Raw genomic sequence first — 26,692 nt, 5'->3', positions numbered from 1 at the left:
GTTGTCACATTTATTGACATAAAGTTGTTCGTAATATTATCTTATTATCTTTTAATGTCTATGGGATTGGTACTGAAGTCCCCCTTTCATTCCTAATTTTGATAATCTGCATTCTTTCTTTTAAAGAAATCAGTCCAATTTTACTGATCTTTTCAATAAAATTTTCAGTGAATCAGTTTAAAAACAAACAAACAAACAAAAAACACAAATGCTCAGGTCCCCATCAACCTTTTACCTAATAACTTTAGCCTCTCTGATGATCATTGCCTGAATCAATTATTTCTTTCAGTCCCCAAGCCGACGCTCTATCCATTGAGCCAAATCGGTCCTGGCAATCAATTATTTCTTTCAATGAGGGAGTGCAAATTGGTGATTTATTTATTTATTTTTGTTAATCCTCACTGAGAATATTTTTCCCATTGATTTGTAGAGGGGCTGGAAGGGAGGGAGAAAGAAAAGGAAAGAGAGAGAGAGAGAGAGAGAGAGAGAGAGAGAGAGAGAGAGAGAGAGAGAGAGAGAGATTGATGTGAGACACATCGATTAGTTGCCTCCTGCACTCACCCCGACTGGAGCCAGGGCTTGAACCTGCAACCCAGGTATATGCCCTTGATTGGGAATCGAACCCGTGACCCTTCAGTGCAGGGATGAGTAGGGGGATGGGAGGGTTGTGTGGAGGGGGGTTGTGGGAGGGGTGCTCTACCCACTGAGATATACCAGCTAGGATGGTAAATTTTTTTATCCTATTATATTTTTCTAGATTATTAGCAGGGATCCTTTTGCAAAAATAAAAACGTCTCCTTTATCACCTACTCAGTTAAACGCATGGTAAATGTTGAAAATTTTCCCTGGTAATTACCAATTTTCAGAGTAGGGTGTTGGCACACAATCTACCTATAGGAGTAAAACACGAGTTTTTGCAGTTGTCTGTCTTTTTCTCCTTTCGGGTATCACAACACTGACCCATTCGTGTATTTCAGTAACAAGTACTGCCTTAGACAAGAAAAACGACTCGTTCCCAGGCTCGGCTGGCTGAGATGCCATCTCACAGCGCCGGGAAGAAAGATCAGCAGCTTGTGAGCAACAGAGACACCCATTACCCTTGCTTACTGCACCGCTAAGGACAGGAGCTAACCGTTAATTCTTCTGACGTTTTTTCTTTACTATATTTTATCGACTTTTACAGAGAGAAAGAGAGAGGGATAGAGAGTTAGAAACATTGATGAGAGAGAAACATTGATCAGCTGCCTCCTGCACACTCCCTACTGGGGATGTGCCCGCAACCAACCTACATGCCCTTGACCGGAATTGAACCTGGGACCTTTCAGTTAGAAGGGTGACACTCTATCCACTGAACCAAACCGGTTTCGGCTCTTCTGACTTCTGAGGCAAGATGGTGCTGCTATAAAAGCTGTTACCATCTATGTCCATGGTCAGCAAACTGTGGCTCGAGAGCCACATGTGGCTCTTTGGCCCCTTGAGTATGGCTCTTCCACAAAATACCACGTGCAGGCGCGCACGTACAGTGCAATTGAAATTTGGTGGCCCATGCGCAGAAGTCGGTTTTCGGCTCTCAAAAGAAATTTCAATCATTGTACTCTTGGTCTTTGGCTCTGTTGACCAATGAGTTTGCGTGAACTTCGGAGGTGGTCTTACCTGGCCTGGGAACTTGCCTTCCCCCGTACACCAGGGTGGCGCCCTCTTTCACACCCGCTTCGCAGTATTGAAGAAGCTTTTCCAGGTGGGCTTTGTGATTCTGGGGCCCGTGATCAGTAGATCTGTCGAGCGGATCACCAATTTTCATCTTCTTAATTTCTTCCACCTGAATGTCACCCAGTTTGCAAAACACAACAGACTGTTAGTAATAATAATGGGTACCTTTGACTGAGCTTCTACCATGTGGTGGGTGTTATACTAAGCTGTTAAAAGGTTGGCCATCATTTCATCTTCAAAGCAGTGTTAGAAATGGGTATTTATTATTTCCTTCTTACAGCTGAAGAAACTGAGGCGTAGAGAGGTTAAGTGACTTGCCCGGGGGCACACAATCACCAAATACTATAGTTTTGTTAAGCTCTGAACTACTCAGTTTTAACAAGCTACAAATACTATTTTTATTTATTTATTTTTAAATATATTTTATTGATTTTTTTACAGAGAGGAAGGGAGAGAGACAGTTAGAAACATCGAAGAGAGAGTCATCGATCAGTTGCCTCCTGCACACCCCCCACTAGAGATGTGTCCACAACCAAGGTACATGCCCTTGACCGGAATCAAACCTGGGACCTTTCAGTCTGCAGGCCAACGCTCTATCCACTGAACCAAACCGGTTTCAGCATGTTTACTATTATCATCCTATATAGTAAAAGTTTGCTATGATGTCCACTGACCACCAGGGGGCAGACACTCCGACTGATAGGTTAGCTTGCTGCTGGGGTCCAGCTGATCCGGACTTTGTGAGATGGGCTGGACACACGCTGGAGTCTTCCCGCTGTCCCTCCCTGGCTGGCCAACCACCTGCATCCCTCCCTGGCCCTGATCGTGCACCGGTGGGGTTCCTCAGCCTGGCCTGCGCCCTCTCGCAATCCGGAACCCCTTGGGGAATGTGGGAAAGACAGTTTCCGGCTGATGGCAGAAAAACTGGTTGCTATAATGCACACTAACTACAAAGGGTCAGACTCTCAACACAGGAGCTGCCCCCTAGTGGTCAGTGAGCTCCCACAGGGGGAGCACTGCTCAGCTAGAAGCTGGGCTCACAGCTGGCGAGCACCCCAAGGACTCTTGGACTGCAAGAGGGTGCAGACAGGGCTGAGGGAACCCCCCGCACCCCACCTTGAATGCATGTGTTTTGTACACCAGGCCTCTAATAATAATATAATGTAGTTTAGTTTAGAGTTTATTTTAGTCATAGAATTAATCTTAATAATTCTATAAACAACTTTTAGTCTATTAGTATATTTACAGAATCATGACCAATCAATAGTAGGCTTCTATCTATTGACCTCTCTCTCTTTCATCTATCTTGATGAAGGATATGGTATTTGTCCTGTGAACTGTGAACTGAGTGTTTGTAAGGATTGAACAGTGTATCTCACATAGTTAATTTAGGGGTTTATAAAAACCTCAAGTGTCATGGATCCAATAGATGCTAAATGCAGAGCCAGGTATAGGTAATAACAGCTCTTACAGGCTTTGTTTATACAGACCTATAACTTTTTACTATGAAAAATTATAAACACATATAAAAGTAGACAAACAATATAATAAAACTCCATGTACCCATCACCCAATTTCAACAATTACCAATTCATGGCCAATTTATTCCACCCCTCACCCCCTCTCCTCCTGGGGAGCAGGAGGGAAGCAAAGTCTAGACATTCTATAATTGAACCTATAAATATGTCACAAAGTGGCTCGAAAAGATAAGGACCGAATTGTTTTCTTAAAATCTATAAGCACAGCACCTAAAAATGCACTAAAATTCAGAAGCACTCTTTGAGTTTAAGCGATTTCTGTCTGACTCATGGAGCCAATATATTATAAAAGGCGCCTTACCACTCTTGTCACAAATTCATCGTGGATGGATTCTTCCACAAACAGCCGCCCCGCTGCAATACAGTTCTCTCCTTTGTTGAAAAATACCGCTCCCATGCCCTTGGGCAGCAGAGGAGAAAAGAGTGTTAACATTGCTTGGGAAGTGGGGGTTGTAATAACATTGCACGTACCGAGAATAGACGCTGTGAAAGGCAGCAGACAACAGGGCACAGACACACACGACCCCGTGATGAGCTCTGCTGAGATACCCCGCTTTGATCTAGCATGCTTTCTGAGGATTTGTTTCTCCTTTCCCTCCTTTGGTCCCTGAGCACTTAGCAAAAACGTGTGTAACAATAAGAACATACCACGGAGGACAGATTGTGTGTTGCAGAAAGTCTAGATTATACATTTAAATGTAGTGCTTGCATGTCAGATTTTGCTGCTGAGATGTCTACATTCGTTTGTATACATCATGAATGTCTGGAAAGCCTCCCTGGCCCCAAAGTTCTGAAAACATGAAACAAATGATAAAGACATTTTAAAAAATAAAGTGCTCTAGTGTTCCCAGATCTAAGCATAAAGGGGACAGTTTCTGAAATGACTAGACAAGGCTCAATCTCACTTGAGGGTTTCGGCTGAGCTTCCCAGTGACATGACTAGCTTCCCTCTGCCATGATCCACGGACTTATCTCCTCTGGGCACCTTGCCTGCCTGTCCACCGCACAACCCACCAAGCGGGTCCTTGACTGGTATTTCTTCTTCTCTGTGCTTTTTGGTTTGGTTCTAATTAATAAAGATTAAAGTTTCTATGTTTACATTTTTACAGGGTATTGTAAATAAATACAAATTGTATACTTGGAGAAACAAGATTTCTGATGAGCAATGAGGTGAAATGTGTTTTAGAAATAGGCACTTAGTTGGATCTGACCCACTCTCTTACCATTCGCACAGCTTTGTCAATTTCACAGTCATTGAATATTATAAGCGGGGATTTGCCACCAAGTTCTAGAGAAACTTTCTTTAAGTTGCTCGCAGCACTAGAGAAAAATAAATGGGAAATGAGCATTTAGTCTCGCTCTCTCTCTTCTTCCACCATAAGTTACCACTTGGCATGGAAAACATAATTGAGCCTCAGAAATACTCAGAAACTTATGGGAAGACAAAACAAGAATGGTTGAATGGTGATAACTGTTGAAGCTGGGTGGTGAGCACATGGAAGTTCATCATGCTATTCTTTATGCTTTGAATATATGAGAAACTTTCCATAATAAAAGTTTTTTAAAAAAATATTTTTATTGATATTTTAAAGAGAGAGAAAGGAGAGAGATAGAAAGCTAGAAACATCAATCAGCTGCCTCCTGCACACCCTCTACTGGGGATGTACTCGCAACCAAGGTACATGCCCTTGACTGGAATCGAACCTGAGACCTTTCAGTCCACAGACCAACACTCTATCCACTGAACCAAACCGATTTCGACTGAAAGTTTTGTTTTAAATTCTGTGGTAAATGACTAAAGATCCTTATAGGTAAATTCAGATTACTTAGGTATAATAATTTTGGTTACATAAAGGCCTAGCAAGGAATTTAGCTTCAAGCCACTAGATCACTAGAGCACTAGAAGAAAAAAAAAATATATAGATTTTTAGAAGTAATTGTTTATTTTCCCTTTCTTACAGTAGTATTTAAAACATTTTTAGTATATGTGCTGCATTTTCCCTTTCTTACAGTACTATTTAAAACATTTTCAAACTTTAAAGAAATGCAGAAAGAAGGGGGGGGGGATCAATTCCATGGCTCAATGACTTTTTTTTTTCCTTTTTTTTTTTTTTTTTTTTTTTTACCATTTTGATATAGTTTTTTCTGGTCTGTGCCCAACCATAGCGTTTGCCTTATTTAACATAGTTGGGAATCACCCAATATATACAATTTATAGCTTATTTTCCTTTCCATTTACCATTTTAATAACACTTCTCACTGTTATTAAAATGTTCCATGAACATGAGTGCACAGTATTCTGTTATGTTGACTTCCTTTACCCATAGCCTTATTTTGAATATTTAGATTATTTGCAATGAAACATTTTAAAAAATATGTTTTTATTTATTGCAGAGAGAGGATTGGAAAGGGAGAGATAGACACATCAAAGATGAGAGCAAATCATCAACTGGCTGCCTCCTGCACTCTCCCTACTGGAGACTGAACAGGCAACCCGGTCATGTGCCCTGATTTCAACTTCAACAATGACCTCCCGGTTCCTAGGTTGATACTCAACCACTCAGCTATACTGGCTGGGCAGATTATTTGAAAATTTTATTTTTAATTTTTTAAAATATGTTTTTTTATTGATTTTTGTTAGAGAAAGAAGATGGGAGAGGGAGAGGGAGAAAAATATCAATGTGAAAGAGAAACATCAAGTGTTTCCTCCCATATACACCTGGACCAGGGACCAGGAATCAAACCTACAACCTAAGTATCAGTTAGGATGATACTCAAACAACCAAGTCACACTAATCCGGGAGATTATTTGTAATTTTTTTTAAATCCAATGTTACTGCTTTTTAGAAATTTATTTTATTAATAATCCAGGTTTGTTGTTTATATGTCTTTTTGGTTTCTTACTTAGGCTCCAAAAACAATTTGGGCCACAGACCTAGTACAGAAAATGTTTTGTGTTGGATTGTTAAAGCGGCCAGTCGGGTGTAGAATTTCACTATGGCTCTAGTTTTATTGACTGTGGGCTTTTACCCTCTGGAAGGTATTTTATTACATGCACACAGGCCGATGCCCTGCAGTGATAAGTAGATCTCTCTTCTACATCTGAGGCGATTTTTCCTCCTCCCAAAGCACCCTAGTCCAGGAAGCAAAAGCTAAACAAAACCTGGTTTGGCAGCATCTACAACAAACGGACATATGGAAGCCAGTACCTCCTCATGATCTGTTTGCCGATAGGAGTGGAACCGGTGAAGCCAAGTTTGCGGATGTCAGGATGTTCAGACAGGCGCTGTCCTGCTACGCCACCTGCAGAATTAGGCCAGTGGTCGGCAAACTCATTAGTCAACTGAGCCAAATATCAACGGGACAACGATTGAAATTTCTTTTGAGAGCCAAATTTTTTAAACTTAATCTTCTTCTAATGCCACTTCAAAATAGACTTGCCCAGGCCATGGTATTTTGTGGAAGAGCCACACTCAAGGGGCCAAAGAGCCGCATATGGCTCGCGAGCCACAGTTTGCTGACCATGGAATTAGGGGAACAAACGTGATTTAAAACATTCGTCAAGTTCTGATGGCCGGGGTGGTTTTGAATTCATTGAAGGAGATTTCTACACTCTCATTAGAATCTTAGTTTTACATTTTTCTGTATTAATTATAAACTGGCAAAAAATCTAAATAATGTCCTTCGTGCAACTGTCATCCCCTCTCCCCCCAATCCCAAAAGATGGGCAAGCCTCGTTGTTGTTTTTAAACTTCCAAAATAGTTTTTAAAAATTGGAATGGGCCACCTTAGGGTAGTTTTACAATGCTGTACTACGTATTTCTACCCCTCTCTCCCCCCCCTTCCGCCCTACTCATGCACCATTATGTTTCCATTTTAAGATTTTAGGGCATGGGCAGTATATTTATCCCTAAGTTACTGTTTGGTAAACAGTATTTAGGTTTAATAGAGTTATAATTTGGGACAGACTCCCGTGGGGAAACAGCCACTCGGCTACCGCCGCACCATTCATTAACTGGAGTGAAAAGGGTCTTTTGGCGGCTTACCTGAGCCCGGAATGATGTTGATTACCCCCTTGGGAAAGCCTGCCTTCACAGAGAGCTCTGCGAACTTCAAAGCAGTCAAGGGCGTGACCTGGGCAGAAGCAGACAGCAGTGACCTTCTTCAGACTCTGTCCTGTCCCTTAGATCAGCACCGAGCTTTTCCTCTAGGGCTGCATTAGGACTCCTTTATTTATTTATTTATTTATTTATTTATTTATCTATCTATCTATCTATCTATCTATCTATCTATCTATTTATTTATTATTTAATATACTTTATTGATTTTTCACAGAGAGGAAGAGAGGGGGATAGAGAATTAGAAACATCGATGAGAGAGAATCATCGACAAGCTGCCTCTTGCACACCCCCTCCTGGGGATGTGCCCGCAGCCAAGGTACATGCCCTTGACCGGAATCGAACCCGGGACCCTTCAGTCCGCAGGCCGACGCTCTATCCACTGAGCCACACCGGTGCCGGCATTAGGGCTCATTTTATGTTTCTCTTTCGTTTTGACATAATGACAGCAACGTTGCAAAAGAGTGCCTGTCTCTGATTTTAAGTAGCCGGGAGGGCAGGGGCGGAGGCGGCCAGCCCCCGGCGTCTTACCTGCGCTGGCTTGAGCACTAGGGTATTGCCCGCTGCCAGGCAGGCCGCGCTCTTCCACGCCAGCATCATCAGCGGGTAATTCCAGGGGATGATAATGGCACAGACGCTGCGGGGGGAGAAAGTCGACATCCTGGGTTGTCTCGAAGCGGCGTTAAGTCGCCCGGAGACACTTGGTTCCCTGGTCTTACCCAAGTGGCTCCTTCTTGGTGAAGGTCAGGTTGCGATTTGGACGGGCCTGGTTGATAGGAATGGTGGAACCCTAAGGAACAAGAGAGGTGGATCCTTATTGTACTCTTTGAAATGAGTAAAATTTAATCTGTTTCAGAATAGATGAGATTTGAGGATATCATAGGTGGTTTAACAGTTGTTCTCTTTAATCTCAAAGAACCCACTGCCTCTCTTTTTCCCCCCTAGCTTAGAGGAAAAGACAGTGTTCAGTTGATAAGAAATATATCCACATCAAGAAAGGAACTTTCTATTAATTTCTTGAAAGAATCGAGGCACGGGAGAATAAGCATAAATCTAATTTATTCACCTCCATCCCAATTTCTTGGCATGATAGAGAAGGTTAATTGCTTGCCCGATATTCCTTTGTTCCTTATTAAGGATGGGGATGGCACTATCTATACTAGGGGTGTCAAACTCAATCAGAGAAGGGGCCAAAATCTAAAATCCAGCCTAAATCGCGGGCCGAATGGTTTACTGAACAGTCATAAACTGTCATTGTGATGGAAACGCAGCGGAGTGCAGTGATGACAGCGCGGTGCAGGCCACATTGCAAGGCCTGGCGGGACGGATTTGGCCCGCGGGCCTTGTGTTTGACACATGTGATAATAAAAAGGTAAAATGCTAATTAGACTGGGAGACCTTTTGGACAAAGCTATGGTGGCAGGGCTGAGGCAGAGGTGATTAGGGGCAATCAGGCCTGCAGGGGAGGGAAGCTGGGGGTGATCAGGCTGGCAGGGGAGAGAAGTTGAGGGCAAGCATGCTGGAAGGGGAGGCAGTTGGGAAAGAACACAGGCCAGCGGGGGAGGAGGGCACTTGGGGGTAGCAGGCTGGCGGGAGCATTTAGGGGGCAATCAGGCCAGCGGGCAGAGTAGTTAGGGGTAATCAGGCAGGCAGGCAGGTTAGCAGTTAGGAGCCAGTAGTCCCGGATTGTGAGAGGGATGTCCCAGATTGTAGACGGTGCAGGCCGGGCTGAGGGACACGCCCTCACCCCCATGTACAAATTTCATGCACTGGGCCACTAGTGCTCAGATAAAAAACTTGCCCAGTTTTCATGGAGGACAGGGATGGTCAATGGAAGATGTAAGCAAAAGGCATCGAGAGGGAAAAGAGCACAGCTCACACAAGGGCTGCTTTACTGTTCCTCCCACAGCTTCCTTCTTCCTGCTCAGAATGTTGCTGAAATGGCTGGCACTGCAGTGACTATCCTGAGACAATCCCAAAAGTGAAGATCACGGGGTACTCAGGAGAGAGAGTACCTGGCAGAGAGAGAGGGAACCTTCAACTCACCTACTAGTCCTGATTGCCCACCTTTGGACTCCTCCACAAGGGGTGGCTATGACACAGAGTCCTTACTAACTCATAAATGTCCACCCCTTTCCCTTTCGGAAGGATCTATATGGAGACAACATTTGCACTCACCTGAATTTTGTCGCACCAGCCAGCAAAATATCTGAACGTTTGCACAGACATTCCAATGTGAGTCTTGAGAGCCAAGGTGTAGACCGCGCCAGAATCGAGGGCTTCAATGGTTGCCAGCTCTTCTTGGTTCTCTTCCAGGAGGTCTGCAAGTCTGTATGGTCAGTGAAAAGAAATCCATCCAACAAATACTGATTGAACCCCTATGTTGTATAAGGCACCCTCCTAAGGGCTGCGAATTCAGAGGCGAACATAACTGGACCAGGCCTCTGTCCTCAGGGAGAATATAAGAAGACAGACATTAAGCATGTAATGTCGTAAAGCATTTGTTTCAAGAGTTACAAGAGAAGAGAGTGAGGGCTTGAGTGGGGGGGAGGGGGTTGTTAGGGAGAGTAATGGGGGAATAAGGACACATGTGTAACATCTTCATCAGTAAAGAAATTTAAATAAATAAATAAAAACAATTATTAAAAAGAAGCAGAATGAAAACAAATTTAACATTTTAAAGAATTTAATAAATGCCACAATAGCAGACATTAATAAAATAAATAAATACAGCCGGGACCGGTTTGGCTCAGTGGATAGAGCGTCGGCCTGCGGACTGAAAGGTCCCGGGTTCGATTCCGGTCAAGGGCATGTACCCTGGTTGCGGGCACATCCCCAGCAGGGGGTGTGCAAGAGGCAGCTGATCGATTATTCTCTCTCATCAATGTTTCTAACTCTCTATCCCTCTCTTCCTCTCCGTGAAAAATCAATAAAATATATTTTTAAATAAATAAATAAATACATTGGAAAAAAAAAAAAAAAAAGAAGAGTTACAAGAGAAGCAGAGGGTGTTGGGAGCCTGTACCATTTGCCTCATAAATGTACAAGAGGTAGAACAGTGACTGAGCCAAGGAGATCAGTGATAGGAATCAGTGGGCTTGTGGATATTTCATGAACATACAGGGAGATGTTAGAGTGCAACCCACAGCCCTGGAGAATCCGTGAACACGTGAGGATTTCTGGCTGGTGCAGAATTACTTCCAACACTAACCGAAAAGGAAAAGCTAGAAATAGACGGAATAAATTACAGACACCACAACAGATTTCTGTTCGGTGTCCGATTTCTGGGGGACGATAAGTCTAGGACTGTCTAATGTCTAGGAAATAGTAAAAATTCATCTTTTTTGTTCACTTTGGCTACTGGCTTTCCTATAGTAGTTGTCTGAGCTGTCTCCCCTCTGGACCGTCCCAAAGTCAGGGATGAAACCCCCGACCCCAGTGTTTCTCCCAGATCATACTCTAAGATAGGGGTATCGAATTCAATCAGAGAAGGGGCCAAAATCTAAAATCCAGCCTAAATCGTGGGCCGAATGGTTTACTGAACAGTCATAAACTGTCATTGTATGGAAAGGCAGCGGAGTGCAGTGATGACAGCGGGCCACATTGCAAGGCCTGGCGGGACGGATTTGGCCCGCAGGCTTTGTGTTTGACACGTGTGCTCTAAGAGATCTTCTGACCAAGGTCAGCTATTTGGCTTAGGTAGGTAAAAATCTTAATTTATGATCAGATTTTAATATATTTTATTGATTTTTTTACAGAGAAGAAGGGAGAGGAGAGAGAGAGAGAGAGCTAGAAACATCGATGAGAGAGAGACATCGGCCAGCTGCCTCCTGCACACCCCATATCAGGGATGTGCCTGCAACCAATGTACATGCCCTTGACTGGAATCGAACCCGGGACCTTTCAGTCCACAGATCGACGCTCTATCCACTGAGCCAAACCAGTTTTGGGTATTTTTGGCAAATTAAATATTCTTGACGTACTCAGTTATCAACTTATAATATACCCTTTCAGGCCTTAGTATTTCCCTTCATTACTTTTGTTTCCTACACATAAAGGAAGTTTAATTTTTATCTTTGAAAATCACAGGGCCTGGCTGGTATGGTTCAGTGATTGACCATCGACCTATAAACCAGGAGGCCAGTAGGGAGTGTGCAGGAGACAACAGATTAAGGATTTTCTCTCATTGGTTTCTCAATCTCATTCTCCCTCTCCCTTCTTTTCTGAAATAAAAAATAAAATAAAATTTAAAAAAATAAAATAAATATATATTTTAAATATTTTATTGATTCTTTACAGACAGGAAGAGAGAGGGATAGAGAGCTAAAAACATCAATGAAAGAGAAACATCGATCAACTGCCTCCTGCACACCCCATACCAGGGTTGTGCCCGCAACTAATGTACATGCCCTTGACCGGAATCGAACCTGGGACCCCTCAGTCCGCAGACCGACACTCTATCCACTGAGCCAAACCGGTTTTGGGTATTTTTTTTTAAAAAGAAAATAACAGGGTGCTGGGTATTCTCCATTTATGGTTGTCATTCATTCTCCACTCTGCTCTGTGGCTGTGAGCATGACCTTCATAGACTACATCACTTGGCTTCTTGCCCTCTTGCTGGGTTTGGCCAATGAGAGTCCAAAGGGCGGCACTCCCAGAAGACTGGTGAACTAGAGGCAAAAGTGGTTGGGAATTGGTCTCCCCTGGCTGTCTTAGAGATGGGCTGCGGTCCAGCAGCTGCTGTGTCCCCCAACCAAAACCACCACAATGTGGTCTTCTTCTATAGCTTTAGACCTTACCGGAATCTAGTACCAGCCCCTTCCTCGGTCCTGGAGTAGTGGCAGCTACCCTCTGCTGCTACCCTCGCCTGGGTACTTCATTATCCCTTGACCTTGCTTACATCTTGGTAAACAATCTTTTATTAAACTTCTTTTTCTACCGAGACCTTGAATGGTACGAAGAATAACGCAAAAGTTGGGAACGCACATGCATGGAATTTTGTGTGATATATAAACAACAGAAGGCATGTTACATAATAGGTGCATGTTAGTATGCTTTGAAGAAATATTTTAAATCTTGGCAATGTTATTATAGTCAATATCAACATTCACAGACATGGCTTCCTTGCCCTCTAACTGGGTTTAAAAGGACATACCTGTACATCAGCCTTCCTCTTTCTCTTGCATTCATTCTTCCCCATTCACCATTGTCAAAGGCATCTTTGGCTGCTGCTACTGCTTTATCAACATCCACCAAAGAAGCATAGGATACTTTGCATATGGTCTATTGCAAGATGAGTCAAAATAGGCTGAAGGTTATTTTACAGTGAGATACGTGAATATGCTTCTTTGAATGAATATATTATATCATAAAATCCAGAGAATTTTATGATGGAAACCCAATACATCCAGTGGTAGAGTAACAAAAAAAGGAGACCCCCCCAAAAAACAATTTTAACATGAAAACTGTGAGCCTGTAATTTGGTATTTCTCATGTCACACTACATTATGGAAAGACTCGTTTAGGAAAACTACAACTATTTCTTCTAGTGCCTTGGAAGTTGAGTTTCTTGCCACGGAGCTTGCAAAGTTTGAAATTTTTCCCCACAGCTTTATCGTGTAGGTGTGCCTCTGATGTGGGTATGGATCTGTCAAAATTCATCATAAATATTCATTCTATAAAATAGGCTACCGTAGTTAACAGTAGCCATGACCGGCATGAAATAGTTGAAAAGAATACAGGAAGTACATTTATAAGAAGTGTTCGGAGGCAGAGTGATAGGATAAAGTAACTTCTGGAGACTGTCTGTCTGACAACTGTGTATAAATTAAAAATCCACGACCAGTGGTCACTATAACCAGTGGTCACTATGCCCACTGAGCCATTACTCACAGAGCCGTCTGTTGGGTTGATAGTGTCGTAAGTCTTTCCATCTTCAGCATCTGTGAACTGTCCATTTATGAAACACTGATATGGTATATTTACTGTCATTTCATTGACCTCCTTGGAAACCTAAGAGAGAGTTATATTAATAGATTCAGTGGATTTCTGTGCTTACTCGTTTGATACTGACTAGCAATAAAGAAGTATCCACTAGTACAGAAGGAGAAGTTAAGCCCCTGGGATTCTCGTTCTTCCTTTCCAAAGAGACAAGCATATGTAAGATCTGGGCCTCATGGTGTTCAGGTTGGCTACTGAGGCAGGAGGTTGGCATCTGTGATGATGGAAGTGCTTGAGTCTAGGCTTTAAGATCTGATTTTTTCCCTACAGATGAAGAAACAATAACTCGCAAGACCTCCAGGTAATGGAAACAGCATCATCTAGTGGCAACACCTATGGAGTGCAGCCACTGCTTTCATTTAAGCCTTGAAATTGCCTGGATCAATAGGTTTCCTTTTACACTGGTGCCATTTTGAGTTTTCTTTCCTTATGTTCCTCCCCATTCCCACTTTCTCTCTCTTACATGTGTTGCCTAAATGGTACTCTCCACAATCAGCTAACGAGTGCTGAGAGAAAAGACTGTCAACCAAAAATTCACTTTACTGCAAAAAATACCCTCCAAGAACAAATGAGAAATTAAGTTGTTCCCAAAAGAAAAAAAGCTGAGAGAATTCCTTGCTATCACATTGCCCTTTAAAAAGTACTAATAGCTGTGCTTCGGGCTGAAATGATAGGACACAAGACAGTAACTTATATCTACATGAAGAAATAAAGAACACTGATAAAGGTAAATACAAAAGTCAGAATAAATATAAAAAATGACTGCATGAAGCAGTAATTATAAAATGATGTTGGTGACTTTATAATGTATAAAGTTGTAATTTGCATAACAATAGTAGCAAAACTGCAGATTAGGGAGCAGAGTATTTTACAGCACAGTTTTTCTATACTGTTGGTATTAAGTTAGAACTAATCTGAATAGGAATGTTTTAAGCAAAAATGTCCATTGTAATCCTCAAGTAGGAAAATAATAAGAAAAATAGTAAAAGTAACAATAAGGGATTAAACTGTTACACTAGACAATATCCATTTAATGAAAAGGAAGCAGTAAAGACAGAATAGAAAAAAAAGGCATAAGATAAAACATATAGAAGCACAAGTGACAAAAAACAAATAGATAAATTAGGCTTAATCAAATTTTAAAACTTTTGTGTGTCAAGGGACACCACCAAAAAAGTAAAAAGAAAGTACACAGAATGGGAGAAAATATTTACAAATCATTTATCTGATTAGGGTGAAACTATATAAGGTCTCTTAAACCTCAAAAATTAACAAGACAAACTCTCAATTGAAAAATAGGCAAAAGATTTGAATAGATATTTCTTCAAAGAAGATATACAAATAGCCAATAAGCACACGAAAAGGTGTTCATCACTAGTCATTAGGGAAATGGAAATTAAAACCACAATGAAATACCAGGTCACACCAATTAGAACAGAAAAAATAGAAAAGACAGAAAATAGCAAATGTTGGTGAGGACATGGAGAATTAAATTTTCTACATTGCTAGTGGGATTGTAAATGGTGTAGCTATTGTGGAAAAGAGTTTGGTGGCTCCTCAAAAGGTGAACCATGTGACTCCTAAATATATACCAAGAGAAGTGAGAATATATGTGCACACAAAATCTTATACTAGTATGTACTATGTTTTCCCTATATACACAATACATACCTATGACTGGGAATTGAACCATGAACTCCTGGTTCAATGGTTGATGCTTAATCATTGAGCCACACCGGTTGGGCCGAATTATATCTTAATATAACTGTTACTTTAAAAACAAGTGGATGAAATATATAGCATTTTTAATAGTATAGGAATCTTTTTAAAAAAATATATTTTATTGATTTTTAACAGAGAGAAAGGCAGAGAGAGAGCTAGAAATGTCGATGAGGGAGAAACATTGACCAGCTGCCTCTTGCACACTCCCTACCGGGGATGTGGCCGCAACCAAGGTACATGCCCTTGACCGGAATCGAACCTGGGACCTTTCAGTCCGCAGACCAACGCTCTACCACTGAACCAAATCGATTTCGGCAGTATAGGAATCTTAATGATTTAGATTTTAAACACCATAGACTTACATAATCCACTACTAGCTCTTCTTCCTGATCTTCTCCTCTCAGTTTCCTCACGACTTTTTGGATGAAGTCTTCAAACTTGGTGGCCATATAGACATCTTCATTCTGTAACTGAAGCCCACCACATTTCTGTCTGATCTCTTCCACCAGCCTTAAAGTAAGAACCAGCTCCTGTTACTTACATGTGTTAGAGGATTTAGGGGAGTTGTGTAATTATCATTGTCAAGTTGTTTCAAAGTAAAACATGTCACATGCCTACATATGCCTTATGAAGTCTTCTACGGTAGTAATAAAAAAAACTGATAAGAACAGAAGAAGAAAAAACTAAAAAGCGGTGTGGAAGGACAATGGCAATTCTGTATACATGCCTACAGAGAAAAGAAAGCAAAGCAAAAATATTTTAATTACTTGGAATACAAGCAAGATAAGAAGAAGCTCATAAAGTCAGTTCCTTTTCTTTCAAATGTAGTCAAGGAGTAATAAAATAAAGGAAATTTCCTAATTGTAAAGATTATGAGACATACAGGTCATATTATAGAATATGTTCTATAGATTACGTGTAAGAATAAAACAAACATTTGTGTCACATGGTTAATGTAGGTACAAATTACAATAGAACCATAGGTCAATATAATATCTGAAATCTTTTCCAATCCTTTGACTTTTCACCGCTGATTTTTCTTTTTTTTCCTTCTTAATATATTTTATTGATTTTGTACAGAGAGGAAAGGAGAGAGAGAGAGAGTTAAAAACGTCGATGAGAGAGAGTCATCATCAGCTGCCTCTTGCACACCCCCCACTGGGGATATGCCCGCAACCAAGGTACATGCCCTTGACCGGAATCAAACCCGGGACCTTTCAGTCCCCAAGCCGACGCTCTATCCATTGAGCCAAACCGGTTTCAGCTCACTGCTGATTTTTCAAAATGCAGCTGTTATTTAACGTTTCTTGAACAGCAACAGTGAACTAGATGCACTATAGAAAGCCTACCAGAGTTGTTGTTCAGTCATTTATCTTCTAAAAGAGATGAGATGCCTTGGTAGTTCCAAATAATAATATCAGATGATTATGGTAAGCCAGACACTCAAACAGGAAATGGGTAATTCCTGCAAGAGTATTTTGCTGGCAAAAAAAAAAAAAAAAAAAAAAAAAGTACTAAAAGTATAGTATTGAAATCTTTAGTTGGGTGTGTTAGAAATTTCTGGGAAGTCATGAGTCATAGCTGAGAAATTTGTAATTCGAGGAACAAAACTCTTGACTTTCGCTAAAAAATCGTTTGCTCTTGAGATTATCATTTTTGGTTACTGAACTACAAAAGCTTCATGAATGAAGGGATCTTGTCTTATTGATGAGTATATCCCACTGAAAAAAACTGTTCCTGATATATAATAAGTGTTCAATAGATGTTGTTAAGTAAATGAATGAATAAATGAGTAAACAGAATATTTGTCAAGAACACACTCGCTTTGCTGACATGAAAGATTGTGTCAAGAGGAGTGACATTGTTTATCTTGTTTAGTTCGTGACTATAGTGTCAAAGAAAAAAACAACTCCGGCCCTGACCAGCTTGACTTAGTGGTTGAGCATCAACCTATGAATCAGGAGGTCACAGTTCAATTCACGGTCAGCGCATATGCTCATGTTGTGGGTTTGATCCCCAGAGCAGAGCGTGCAGGAGGAAGCTGATCAATGGTTCTCTCTCATCGTTGATGTTTCTATCTTTATCTCCCTCTCCCTTCCTCTCTGAACTCAATAAAAATAAAATAAAAACAACACCTTTGCAACTCTCCACTATTAGGATCCTGATACACTCTTTGTGCCAAAATTGTACTCTAGCCCTTTCAACTTGCTGTAATCCTCTGTAGAGAAATTCTGACTGTAGTTTGATGATCTTTATTCCCACAAGTAATCCTCATTCTAGATAGATCTTATTGGGCATTTTGGGAGGATAGGAAAAAACTATTTTGAAGTGTAACCAAGGTCAGGTATCCTTCTGGATCAGACTATGAAAGAAATTCCTGATTAACATTTTCACCTGGAACATCCCAATTCCAATGTCAAATTAGAGGAAAACCAGCTAAGAGACATAAAGATACATTTGTAAAGAAAACAAACAATTAGAAGGGTTGCTTTTCTGGGAATATAGGAAATATGAAAATTACTTCTGGATAGCAATGAAGATAAGGAAACAAATATATGTGTTTGATCTTAGAAATACACCAAACAAAAGAAGATGAAGAGAAACATAGCAGACAGGTAAGATAAAGTAATAACATCCAGAATGAGGGAGTTAGATTTAATTTTCAAAGTCACACTCAGAATCCCTAGTGGACGGATGTGAATGAATAAGGAGGTGGTTTTACCTGACAACATCCATTGAACTTGCTCCAGATTTGAAGAAGTCTGTTGAGTCTTCAATAACAGGAACATTGCTTAAAATTCCAGCCCAGATGACCTACGCCATAAGAATAACTTTTATGAGGGCTGTACCATGTAGAACCCTGGCAGAGATATCTGGCTCCTCAGCAAACCGATTTCTTCTTCATCTTGGATACTTGACTTCCCTCCTCAGCATCTCTTCAAGTTAGATGCAGCTTTAAGACTGTCATCTAGACAATGAATCTGAGTAGAAGGGATCTGCACTCCGGCCTTGGCCCTTGAAAAACTTCCCTCACACAATTCTCTATGCTCTTTTGCCCTCTGGGCTGTCTGGAATGGAGATGACCCCCCTTGGAGACAGCAGAACCTCTGAGTCCCTGAATACGTCAAACCCTAATCCTCTTGTTCCAGCTTTTCCCCTAATTCCTATGCCAACCTGAAACTGCCTTGGATGATTTATGTGAGTGGAAAATAAATCCGCCTATAAATGTTGGGGTTGACTTCTTATTGTAGCTAATACAAAAAAAACAAAAACAAAAACAAAAAAAAACAGAGGAAATACACTTCCATCTCCACTACTTGGAGTACTGATGGCACCACATACAAAAATGCTTCCCTTTTCCAAGACAGGAGAAATAGTGCGGACATTTCATGCTCACCTTGATGGTCTCCGCCACCTTCTTCTCTTCGGCTGTAAGTTCCACCACTGCTGTCTCACCCGCTGAAAAGTACTGAGAGGCAGGAATCATTTTTCCATCTTCAAACTGTAGATTTCTCACCATCAGCTACAAAAGGAGGAGGAGAGTGAAGGGTTCGGACAATTCCAAAGTGCGGTTGGTGGAAGAAGGAATCATATATTTAAGGAGTAGATTGTTTGGCAGATGCAAACATATAGATGAAGACGACTTACCATTATGTGTATAGGGACTGAAATAGTATTTTAACAATGGCAGCAGAATGGAGACAGTTAAGTACAACCAATGGACATAAAACTCTGGGAAGGGAGGGTATGTATGAGAGGGAGGGAGGGGGGCAAAAAAAATCAATAAAATATATTAAAAAAAATAAAAAATAAATAAAGACTGGAAGTATTAAAAAAAAAAAAGAAAAAAAGAAAGGAGACAGGTAAGTCTAGGCATAGATACATCTCAAAATGGATAATAAGCCCCTGAAACTTGACATTTGATGTGGATATTTGAACTAAAATCTACTATAACCACTGCCACTGCCATCATCTGAACATTTACTCCAACATGTACATGTATGTATGTATATGCTTAGTATGCATATGCTGAAGTATCTTATTTAATCTAATAACTCCTAATGGAGGCAGGTGCCATTATTAGCTCTATTTTATTGATGGGGAAGTGAGGTTACTGAGGGTAAGTAATTTGCCCAATGCCACACAGCTAGTAAGTAACAGCTGAGGTTACAACCCAGAACTAGCTGGACTCTGAAGCCTGCAATATTAATAATTGATCTACCCTGCAAGCTAGCAGAGAATGTCTGTCACGTGGCGAATTCCCTTTTGCATTCTTCATGGAGAAGCTGTCATGAGCCCACTGATGCCAGAGCCCATGCTCCCAGGCATAGGGCACCTGCCTGGTGAGGCAGAGGCAACGAGCATCTACAAGAGGACCACATCGGACTCATTTGATCCTCCCAGACTCTGGCAGTGGGAAGGCAGACAGATGGGATTACTCTCTCTGTTTCATAAGTGGGGAAACTGAGACCCAGAGGGAGAAGCATCCTTCCCAAGACCGGTAGATGGCAGAGCAGGGACTCAGATCCCGTTTTCTGACTAAATTCCATGCTCTTTCTATTGCATTGCAACGCTGACTGTTCAGATCCTTGGTGCCATCCTGGGAGCCTTGCTCTCATCCAAGCACATCAAGGTGTGAAAAACAGAGAAAAATGGGCACAGGTGTCTTGAGCCTCCCACATCCCACTGCAAGGTCAGATTATCTTGGGAAAGATATTCCCTGAATAGCTTGGGGTAGCCCTAACTGGTTTGGCTCATCGGATAGAGTGTCGGCTTGTGAACTCAAGGGTCCCAGGTTCGATTCCAGTCAAGGGCATGTACCATGGTGCGGGCACATCCCCAGTGGGGACTGTGCAAGAGGCAGCAGATTTGGTGTTTCTGGCTCTCTCTCCCTCTCCCTTCCTCTCTGTAAAATCAATAAAAATATTTAATTAAAAAAATAGCTTGGGCCGAAGCCGGTTTGGCTCAGTGGTAGAGCGTCGGTCTGCGGACTGAAGGGTCCCAGGTTCGATTCCGGTCAGGGGCATGTACATTGGTTGCGGGCACATCCCCGGTGGGGGGTGTGCAAGAGGCAGCTGGTCGATGCTTCTCTCTCATCGACGTTTCTAGCTCTCTATCTCTCTCCCTTCCTCCTCTCTGTGAAATATCAATAAAATATATTTAAAAAAAAAATAGCTTGGGGTATAGAAGGAAACAAAGCGCGGGGGGGGGGGGGGTATATTTTACAGGTGACCACATTGAACACTCACTGCTTTCCCATCGTTACCAAAGAGAACCAGTCCATGTTTGGTAACCAGGCCAGGCTTCTTGGCACCTTTCATCTCCAGTGGTTCTCCAGGCGGCACGGGGCTATTCAGCAGCGAAGAGCCATAGAATGTGACCATCTAATAAAGAGATCAAACCCAGAGTGTGAGGTGGGGAAGATGCAGCTCTGAACGGGTGTGTACGAACAACACTCCCTGCAGAAATGCTGGAATTCTCACTCCTGATAAGGTCAGACACCCCAATGTGAGAGATTGTACCAAGCATCTGTAGAAATTACACAGAGCAAGAGGTAGTCTGCAACTCTATGACTGAAGAGTTTAAAACAATGTCCCACACCCAGAAAACATGAGTAGAACATTTATCATTTATTCACATGGATGCAAAGGTGAATGAGATGAGAAGCTCTCACAGACTTTGCAGGCTGGAGGTAGAGTTTTTGAGGGGAATGGAGGTGTTGGGGGGGGGGAGGGGTGTATTCCAATATATTGTGATTATTGATGGGAAGTACAGGGTGTTTTGTGGGTGAGATCATGGAAATAGGACTGGATCTAGACTGTAACCAAGAGAACTCGTTATTAACTGATTGGTTATTATAATTTTACTAGAGGCCCGGTGTGTAAAATTCATGCCCAGGGTGGGGTGGGTGGTCTCCTCAACCCAGTCTGTACTCTCTCCAATCTGGGACCCCTTGGTGGATGTCTGACTGCCAGTTTAGGCCTAATCCCCTACAGTTGGACAATCCTCTCACAATCCTGGACCACTGGCTCCTCATTACTCACCTGCCTGCCTGCCTGGTCACCCCCAACTGCCCCACACTGCTGGCATAGTCACCCCTCACTGCCCCCACTGCCAGCCTAATTGCTCCCAACTTCCCCCCCTACTATCCTGGTTGTCTCCAACTGACCCCCCTTGCTGGCTTGGTCACCCCTCATGGCCTGCTTCCCCCTCTCCTCCTGCTGGCTTGGTTGCCACATGCAGCCTGCTTGTTCAGTCGTTTGGTTGTCCCTCACTAACCCCCTGCCAGCCTGGTCGTAGGCAGCCATCTTGTGAGGGCATGAGGGTTAATTTGCATATTACCTCTTTATTTTATAGGATTACTATCCTCTGTCATTTACTGAGGACAATAAAGTTAACATTTGCTGAATACTTTTGGCAGGGACCAAGCACTTAAATGAATTAACTTGTGTTAACTCATTTAATCTTCACGCAACCCATAACCTATAAAGAAGGCACTATTATTCCAGTTTACAATAAGAAAACCAAGGTACACGAAGGTAACCTGCCCCAGGTTACATAGCAAATAGTAGAGAGCCAGAATTTTAACTGAAACATTCCACACTCACTGCACTATACTTCCTCCCTTGATCCCACATATTTTTTATTTTATTATTACTTTTAAATATATATATTTTTTATTGATTTCAGAGAGGAAGGGAAAAGGAGAAAGAGATAGAAACATTAATGATGACAGAATCATTGATTGGCTGTCTCCTACTAGAGATAGAGCCATCACCCCAGGCATGTGCCCTGAAGGGAATTGAACTGTGACCTTCTGGTTCATAGCTCGATGCTCAACCACTGAGCTGTGCCAGCCGGGCGTGATCCCACATATTTTTATTGGCACCTCATATGCACTAAGAACCCTGCTTCAGTGCTGAGTTTATCAAGACAACGTGAAGCCCTTATCCCTAAAAGGTTCATAGACTAGTGGAAGAGAAGGGCTAGGTAAATAAAGAGACACTGTGTCAGGTAGGAAGGGTATTGTTGGGACAGAGAGGAGGGACCCTCAACTTCACCAGGCTGGACGTGTGAGCAGGACAGGAAACTTCTTTTGAAGAGGTGCAACCTGAGAACCAGAGTTGAGATTCCCCAGTTGAGAAGGCCCTTCCCGCTCCGGTCCAGCCCACCTCCCTGCCTCATCTCTCCCCTTGCCTCTCACCTGGGGCTCCGGCTTCATTGCGAGTTTGGGGTAATACATTCTCCTGTCCCTGGGTCTTCACCTCCTTTTCTTATTCTCTACCTGTGACCTTTTCTCAACGTGCAATCAAATAAGTCAGCTTTTCCAGGAAGCCTTTCCTGACACACCTGAATCTGGGCCTCAGGGACGTATAGCACTTGGTCTTACTGCGTTATGTGTGTTTATTCACTTCTCTGCCTTTTCCGTAAAACGGCAGGCACCGTGAGAGCAGGGGCTGTGCCTACTGTCTGCTCCACAGCAAATGCTCTCTGTGGGCTGAGTAAAGAAGGGGGTGTTTCCTTCAGCAGGTCACATATCCCTAGAATCACAGACCCTCCACATGACCAAGGGAAGCCCAGAGGAAGCCTAGACTTATGTGTCATACCTCTTACAATGGTGACATAAAAAAAAAAAAAAAGTGGTTCCTACCCCATGCGTCTTTGGGACCTGTCAACTGTGGCCGCCTCCCTTCTTAGCCGTGGAAGAGCATTTTTATTTATTTATAGCAAAGCTGTCACCATTTAATTGGTATCAGATTCTGACTTGCACGAGTAACATTCTTCACTTTTAAAACCCTGGAAGGTGCTGGGTTATTGCGCAAAGGTCTATTTTTCAAACGTTTCTGCAAAGTTGACCTAATTATTGCAGTGGGTGATGGAAAACATAAGGGATCAAAAAAATCCAGTGACATGGGCGAATCTTCTTTAGCTTCCTTGCAATGCACAGGACAAACGTGATTTCTAGTCAACAGGTCCAGGATTGAGTAGGAAATGATGTGATGGGACAAAATAATATTCTGGAAACCATAGGGAAAGTATTTTCAATAAAGGCCTTGTTAACATAAGAAACATTCAAACCAGTTAAAAAAAAAAAGAAAAGAAAGTGGTCCCTAGAACATACCTGTCCATTTATCTCTGTCCAAGCGCCAGGGACTTTATCATGGCCTCGGATCCAGTTATGTAAAACTTCAGCAGACTGATCCCAAGAAATCTAGGAAAGCACAAAGCTCAGGCTGAACCTCTTTTTTTTTTAAATTAAAATATATTTATATATATATTTTATTGATTTTTTTTTACAGAGAGGAAGGGAGAGAGATAGAGAGCTAGAAACATCGATGAGAGAGAAACATGGATAAGCTGCCTCCTGCACACCCCCCACTGGGAATGTGCCCGCAACCAGAGTATATGCCCTTGACCAGAATCGAACCCGGGACCGTTCAGTCCGCAGGCCGATGCCCTATCCACTGAGCCAAACCGGTTTCAGCAGGCTGAACCTCTTGATGTTGACAGTGTAAAAGGCAACGGAAACATTTCTGTCCCTCAGAAGTAGAAGTAGGGGTGGTTGGGCTGGCTGGCTTGGAGATCTGCCTTTGGACCCCAAAAAATAGTACACTGGGAGCCAAAGGTTGAGGGCCATATAAGTGGTTGAGTTTTGTTGGTATACATACCTCAGCATTTTCCTTTTTCTGGATGCCTTCATACGTTGCCCCTTCTTCCGGCTGGGGAATCCGAGGAGCTTTTCCATCGGCTATGAGTTGAACAGCTTCCACCTAAAGCCGGAAACGTGACCTGTGTTACAGCCCAATGGGCAACAACAGCGCGATCTGTTTAGCTGAAGTTTCTGCTCTGCAGAAGTACTGCTTATTAATCTGTCCAGAGAGTCAGACTATGATAATAACTAGCATTTCTGCAGATCTGTCTATGTGCCAGGCAGTGTGGTAGTTGCTTCATGTGAAATAACCCTGGCAACTTCACACCCATCCTGCAAAGTGGATACTAGTATTCCTTTCTCACAGATGAGGAAACGGAGTCTTAGAAAAGTTAAGCAGCTAGCTCAAGATTGCAGAGATGGCCTATGGGTGTCAGAAGAAAGATCTGCATTCAAGTCTGTCTACTGCCCATATCAACTCTGTACTTCCTCTTTAAACAAATTTCAACCTCCCCTAAGTGATTCAATGGAGATTTCAGGTATATTATTGTACAATAAGTCATGATGGGTTATTTCTTCTCTTCTTGGTGATTCCAGACAGCGATACACTGCTATATGTAAGTAATTCAACTCGTTTTCTAGTTTAGGACACCTGGAAGTTTAAAAAGTTAACATCTACCCATGCGTTTGATTGCATTTGGGATGTGTCCTACATGCTCTTCCACGTTATATTTACATTTATGTTTGTCTTGAGTGGAGAGCCTCGCTCTTTCACTGGGAGGCCTATGTGAGCTCACGTTCTCAGATTTCACTCTAACCACTCAGAGCTGCTGACCAACCTCCCCAAGAGCACATGGAGCAAACCACCTGGGAATAAGGACAAGTTTACAGCTCACTCATTCTGCCCACTTCAGGCTGTAATATCACCTGGGCTTGGGTACAGGAGCCAGATTTGAAAAAATGCAACTGAACACATACAACACTATTTTGATTGTATTATGTAATTATTATCTTTGAGCACCTATCATATGCCAGGTTCTTTACACAAATGCCATTTAATTTTCACAACAACTATCCATCAGGTAGTATTATCTAGATTTTATAGATAAGGAAGCCAAGTGACCTGCCCATTGTCACACAATAAATAAGTGATAGAATGAGAACTTTGGTATCAATAAATCATTAAATGATACAAACAGAATACTGCTCTCCTCCCTCTGAAATCAAGGGCTGATGCTTTACATCATCTTACTGTCCACCTCTGTGTTGCTACTTCTACCATATCAAACTCTGGAAAACATTAAATAACAGTAAAATTATCGTTCAATACTTTTACAGGCTAACATAGTTTTTCTTTGTGAGGTACCTGTTCTGACCACATCTGAACAATAGAGCAACACCAAATTTCACCTCATTATGTAGAGTGATTTCAGATACTTTTACAGGAAGTTCAAATTACTTAGCAAAATTTCTTAAGATTCTTTGTACTTCTTTACAATTAGTGTTATAAACAGAGTTGGAGATTCAAGTATTTGGCAAAATAATTGAGACAGTTTGATTGCTAGTTCATCCATTTGATCATTGCATTCAGAAAAGCAAATCCGCTTCATTGACTAGAAATTTTAAAGTTCAGATATCCACTCTAAATACACTATCCTACTGGTAAATATAAAATTTAATTATACTTGGATTTGCATTTTTAGTAAAAATTCCTAAAAAGAAAAATACTTCAAAATTTAAAGGTTTACTAAATTCTTCTTGATGGCGTAAACGTACTGACCATGGCTTTGATTCCTTCAGGAAAAAGAAATCTATTATATATTGCATCCACTGTATCATTGGGTTCAACATCACATGACCTCTGAAGAAGGATGGGTCCTGTGTCTAAACCATCATCAGCCCAGAATACAGAAAATCCAGCCTTCTTATCTCCCATAATTAGAGTCCTGTGAAAATAAAGAGTCTCAAATGAAAAGTTTGGTCAATTGTATCATAAAATGTTGAATTAGTGATAGTAAAGCACAAGGTAGTTACAATGGAGAGTTGATGGTGAATGAAGCTACTGTGAGATTTAAAAAAAAAATTTTTTTTATTGATTTCAGAGAGGAAGGGAGAAGGAGAGAGAGAAAGAAACATCAACGATGAGAGATAATTCATTGATCAGCTGCCTCCTGTACACCTCACTTTGCGGATGATCAAGCCCGAAACCCGGGCATGTGCCCTGATCAGGAATTGAACCATGACCTCCTGGTTCCTAGGTCAATGCTCAACCACTAAGCCACACCACTGGGCTGTAAGATATTAACAATTTTTATTTATTTATAAAAAGCAATATTTAATGGCACTGCTATTTTATACATCCATACATCTCTAGTCTTGTTAACACATACTAATGACTTACAGTCTACTAAAAAAGGTATTAGAGACCATCATTACTACCACTCACTGACTACCTGGTGTCGGCTTTCTACAGCAGCATCAAGTAATTTTACCCACTGGGGTTCAATTCTTACATTGTACTTGACCCTTTATTAGGCAGAATAAAATAATGGAAGATAAAACTAAGGATGCTTAGTGCAGTGTGAAGAGGAGAACTGATTGTTAATTTAAGTTGTGCAACACAGGAATAAGCTAGAAGTCTGCATAAATTCTAGTAAAAGATGGTTGATTAATTCAACTAGGATTTGTATTTTGGGCTCTATAAAGCCTAGCTTAAGAGAAAATGCCATCCCTATGGGAGTTCATAATACATATGAACTGGGCTTGTGGACAAATAGAATCATATCAGAGAGCAGGCTAATATAGACTGAGCATGAAGTGGTAGATCAGCCATGTCCATGATCAAAATAATTTTTACTTCTCTGAGCAATTAATCAAGCCAGACCTAAATAAATCAACCAATCAATCACTTTTTTCAGAAATGTTGTGGAATTGGCTTTATGTTACCAAGATCC

The 26,692-nt window shown here is 41.7% G+C and overlaps 1 protein-coding gene and 1 non-coding gene across 4 annotated transcripts in view; one reads left to right on the top strand and one right to left on the bottom strand.

Annotated features, from left to right (window-relative positions):
• ALDH1L2 (aldehyde dehydrogenase 1 family member L2) overlaps positions 1-26,692 on the bottom strand; it is a 47,509-nt gene that overhangs the window by 10,203 nt on the left and 10,614 nt on the right. The window contains exons 4-20 of one of the 3 annotated variants that reach the window (XM_036458534.2): positions 25,519-25,684; positions 23,758-23,859; positions 23,211-23,300; positions 20,338-20,472; positions 18,486-18,611; positions 17,811-17,902; positions 15,451-15,598; positions 13,259-13,378; positions 12,522-12,649; positions 9,545-9,695; positions 8,086-8,156; positions 7,898-8,003; positions 7,295-7,382; positions 6,458-6,551; positions 4,472-4,568; positions 3,550-3,648; positions 1,654-1,819 (exon numbers count right to left, since the gene is read on the bottom strand). In XM_036458534.2, coding sequence (XP_036314427.1) covers positions 1,654-1,819; positions 3,550-3,648; positions 4,472-4,568; positions 6,458-6,551; positions 7,295-7,382; positions 7,898-8,003; positions 8,086-8,156; positions 9,545-9,695; positions 12,522-12,649; positions 13,259-13,378; positions 15,451-15,598; positions 17,811-17,902; positions 18,486-18,611; positions 20,338-20,472; positions 23,211-23,300; positions 23,758-23,859; positions 25,519-25,684 — 1,979 coding nt within the window. The remainder of the gene's footprint in view (positions 1-1,653; positions 1,820-3,549; positions 3,649-4,471; positions 4,569-6,457; positions 6,552-7,294; positions 7,383-7,897; positions 8,004-8,085; positions 8,157-9,544; positions 9,696-12,521; positions 12,650-13,258; positions 13,379-15,450; positions 15,599-17,810; positions 17,903-18,485; positions 18,612-20,337; positions 20,473-23,210; positions 23,301-23,757; positions 23,860-25,518; positions 25,685-26,692) is intronic. The other 2 variants (XM_036458535.2, XM_036458536.2) reach the window with 2 other exon arrangements.
• LOC118731051 lies at positions 22,739-22,870 on the top strand. The gene has a single exon (XR_004991752.1). It is a non-coding gene; the product is annotated as a small nucleolar RNA SNORA24 (small nucleolar RNA).

The sequence above is a fragment of the Pipistrellus kuhlii genome, unplaced genomic scaffold (assembly GCF_014108245.1).
Source record: "Pipistrellus kuhlii isolate mPipKuh1 unplaced genomic scaffold, mPipKuh1.p scaffold_m20_p_3, whole genome shotgun sequence".
Lineage (NCBI taxonomy): Eukaryota > Metazoa > Chordata > Mammalia > Chiroptera > Vespertilionidae > Pipistrellus > Pipistrellus kuhlii.
The sequence above is the reverse complement of the archived record's forward strand: the minus strand, read 5'-3'. Positions and strand labels throughout refer to the sequence as shown.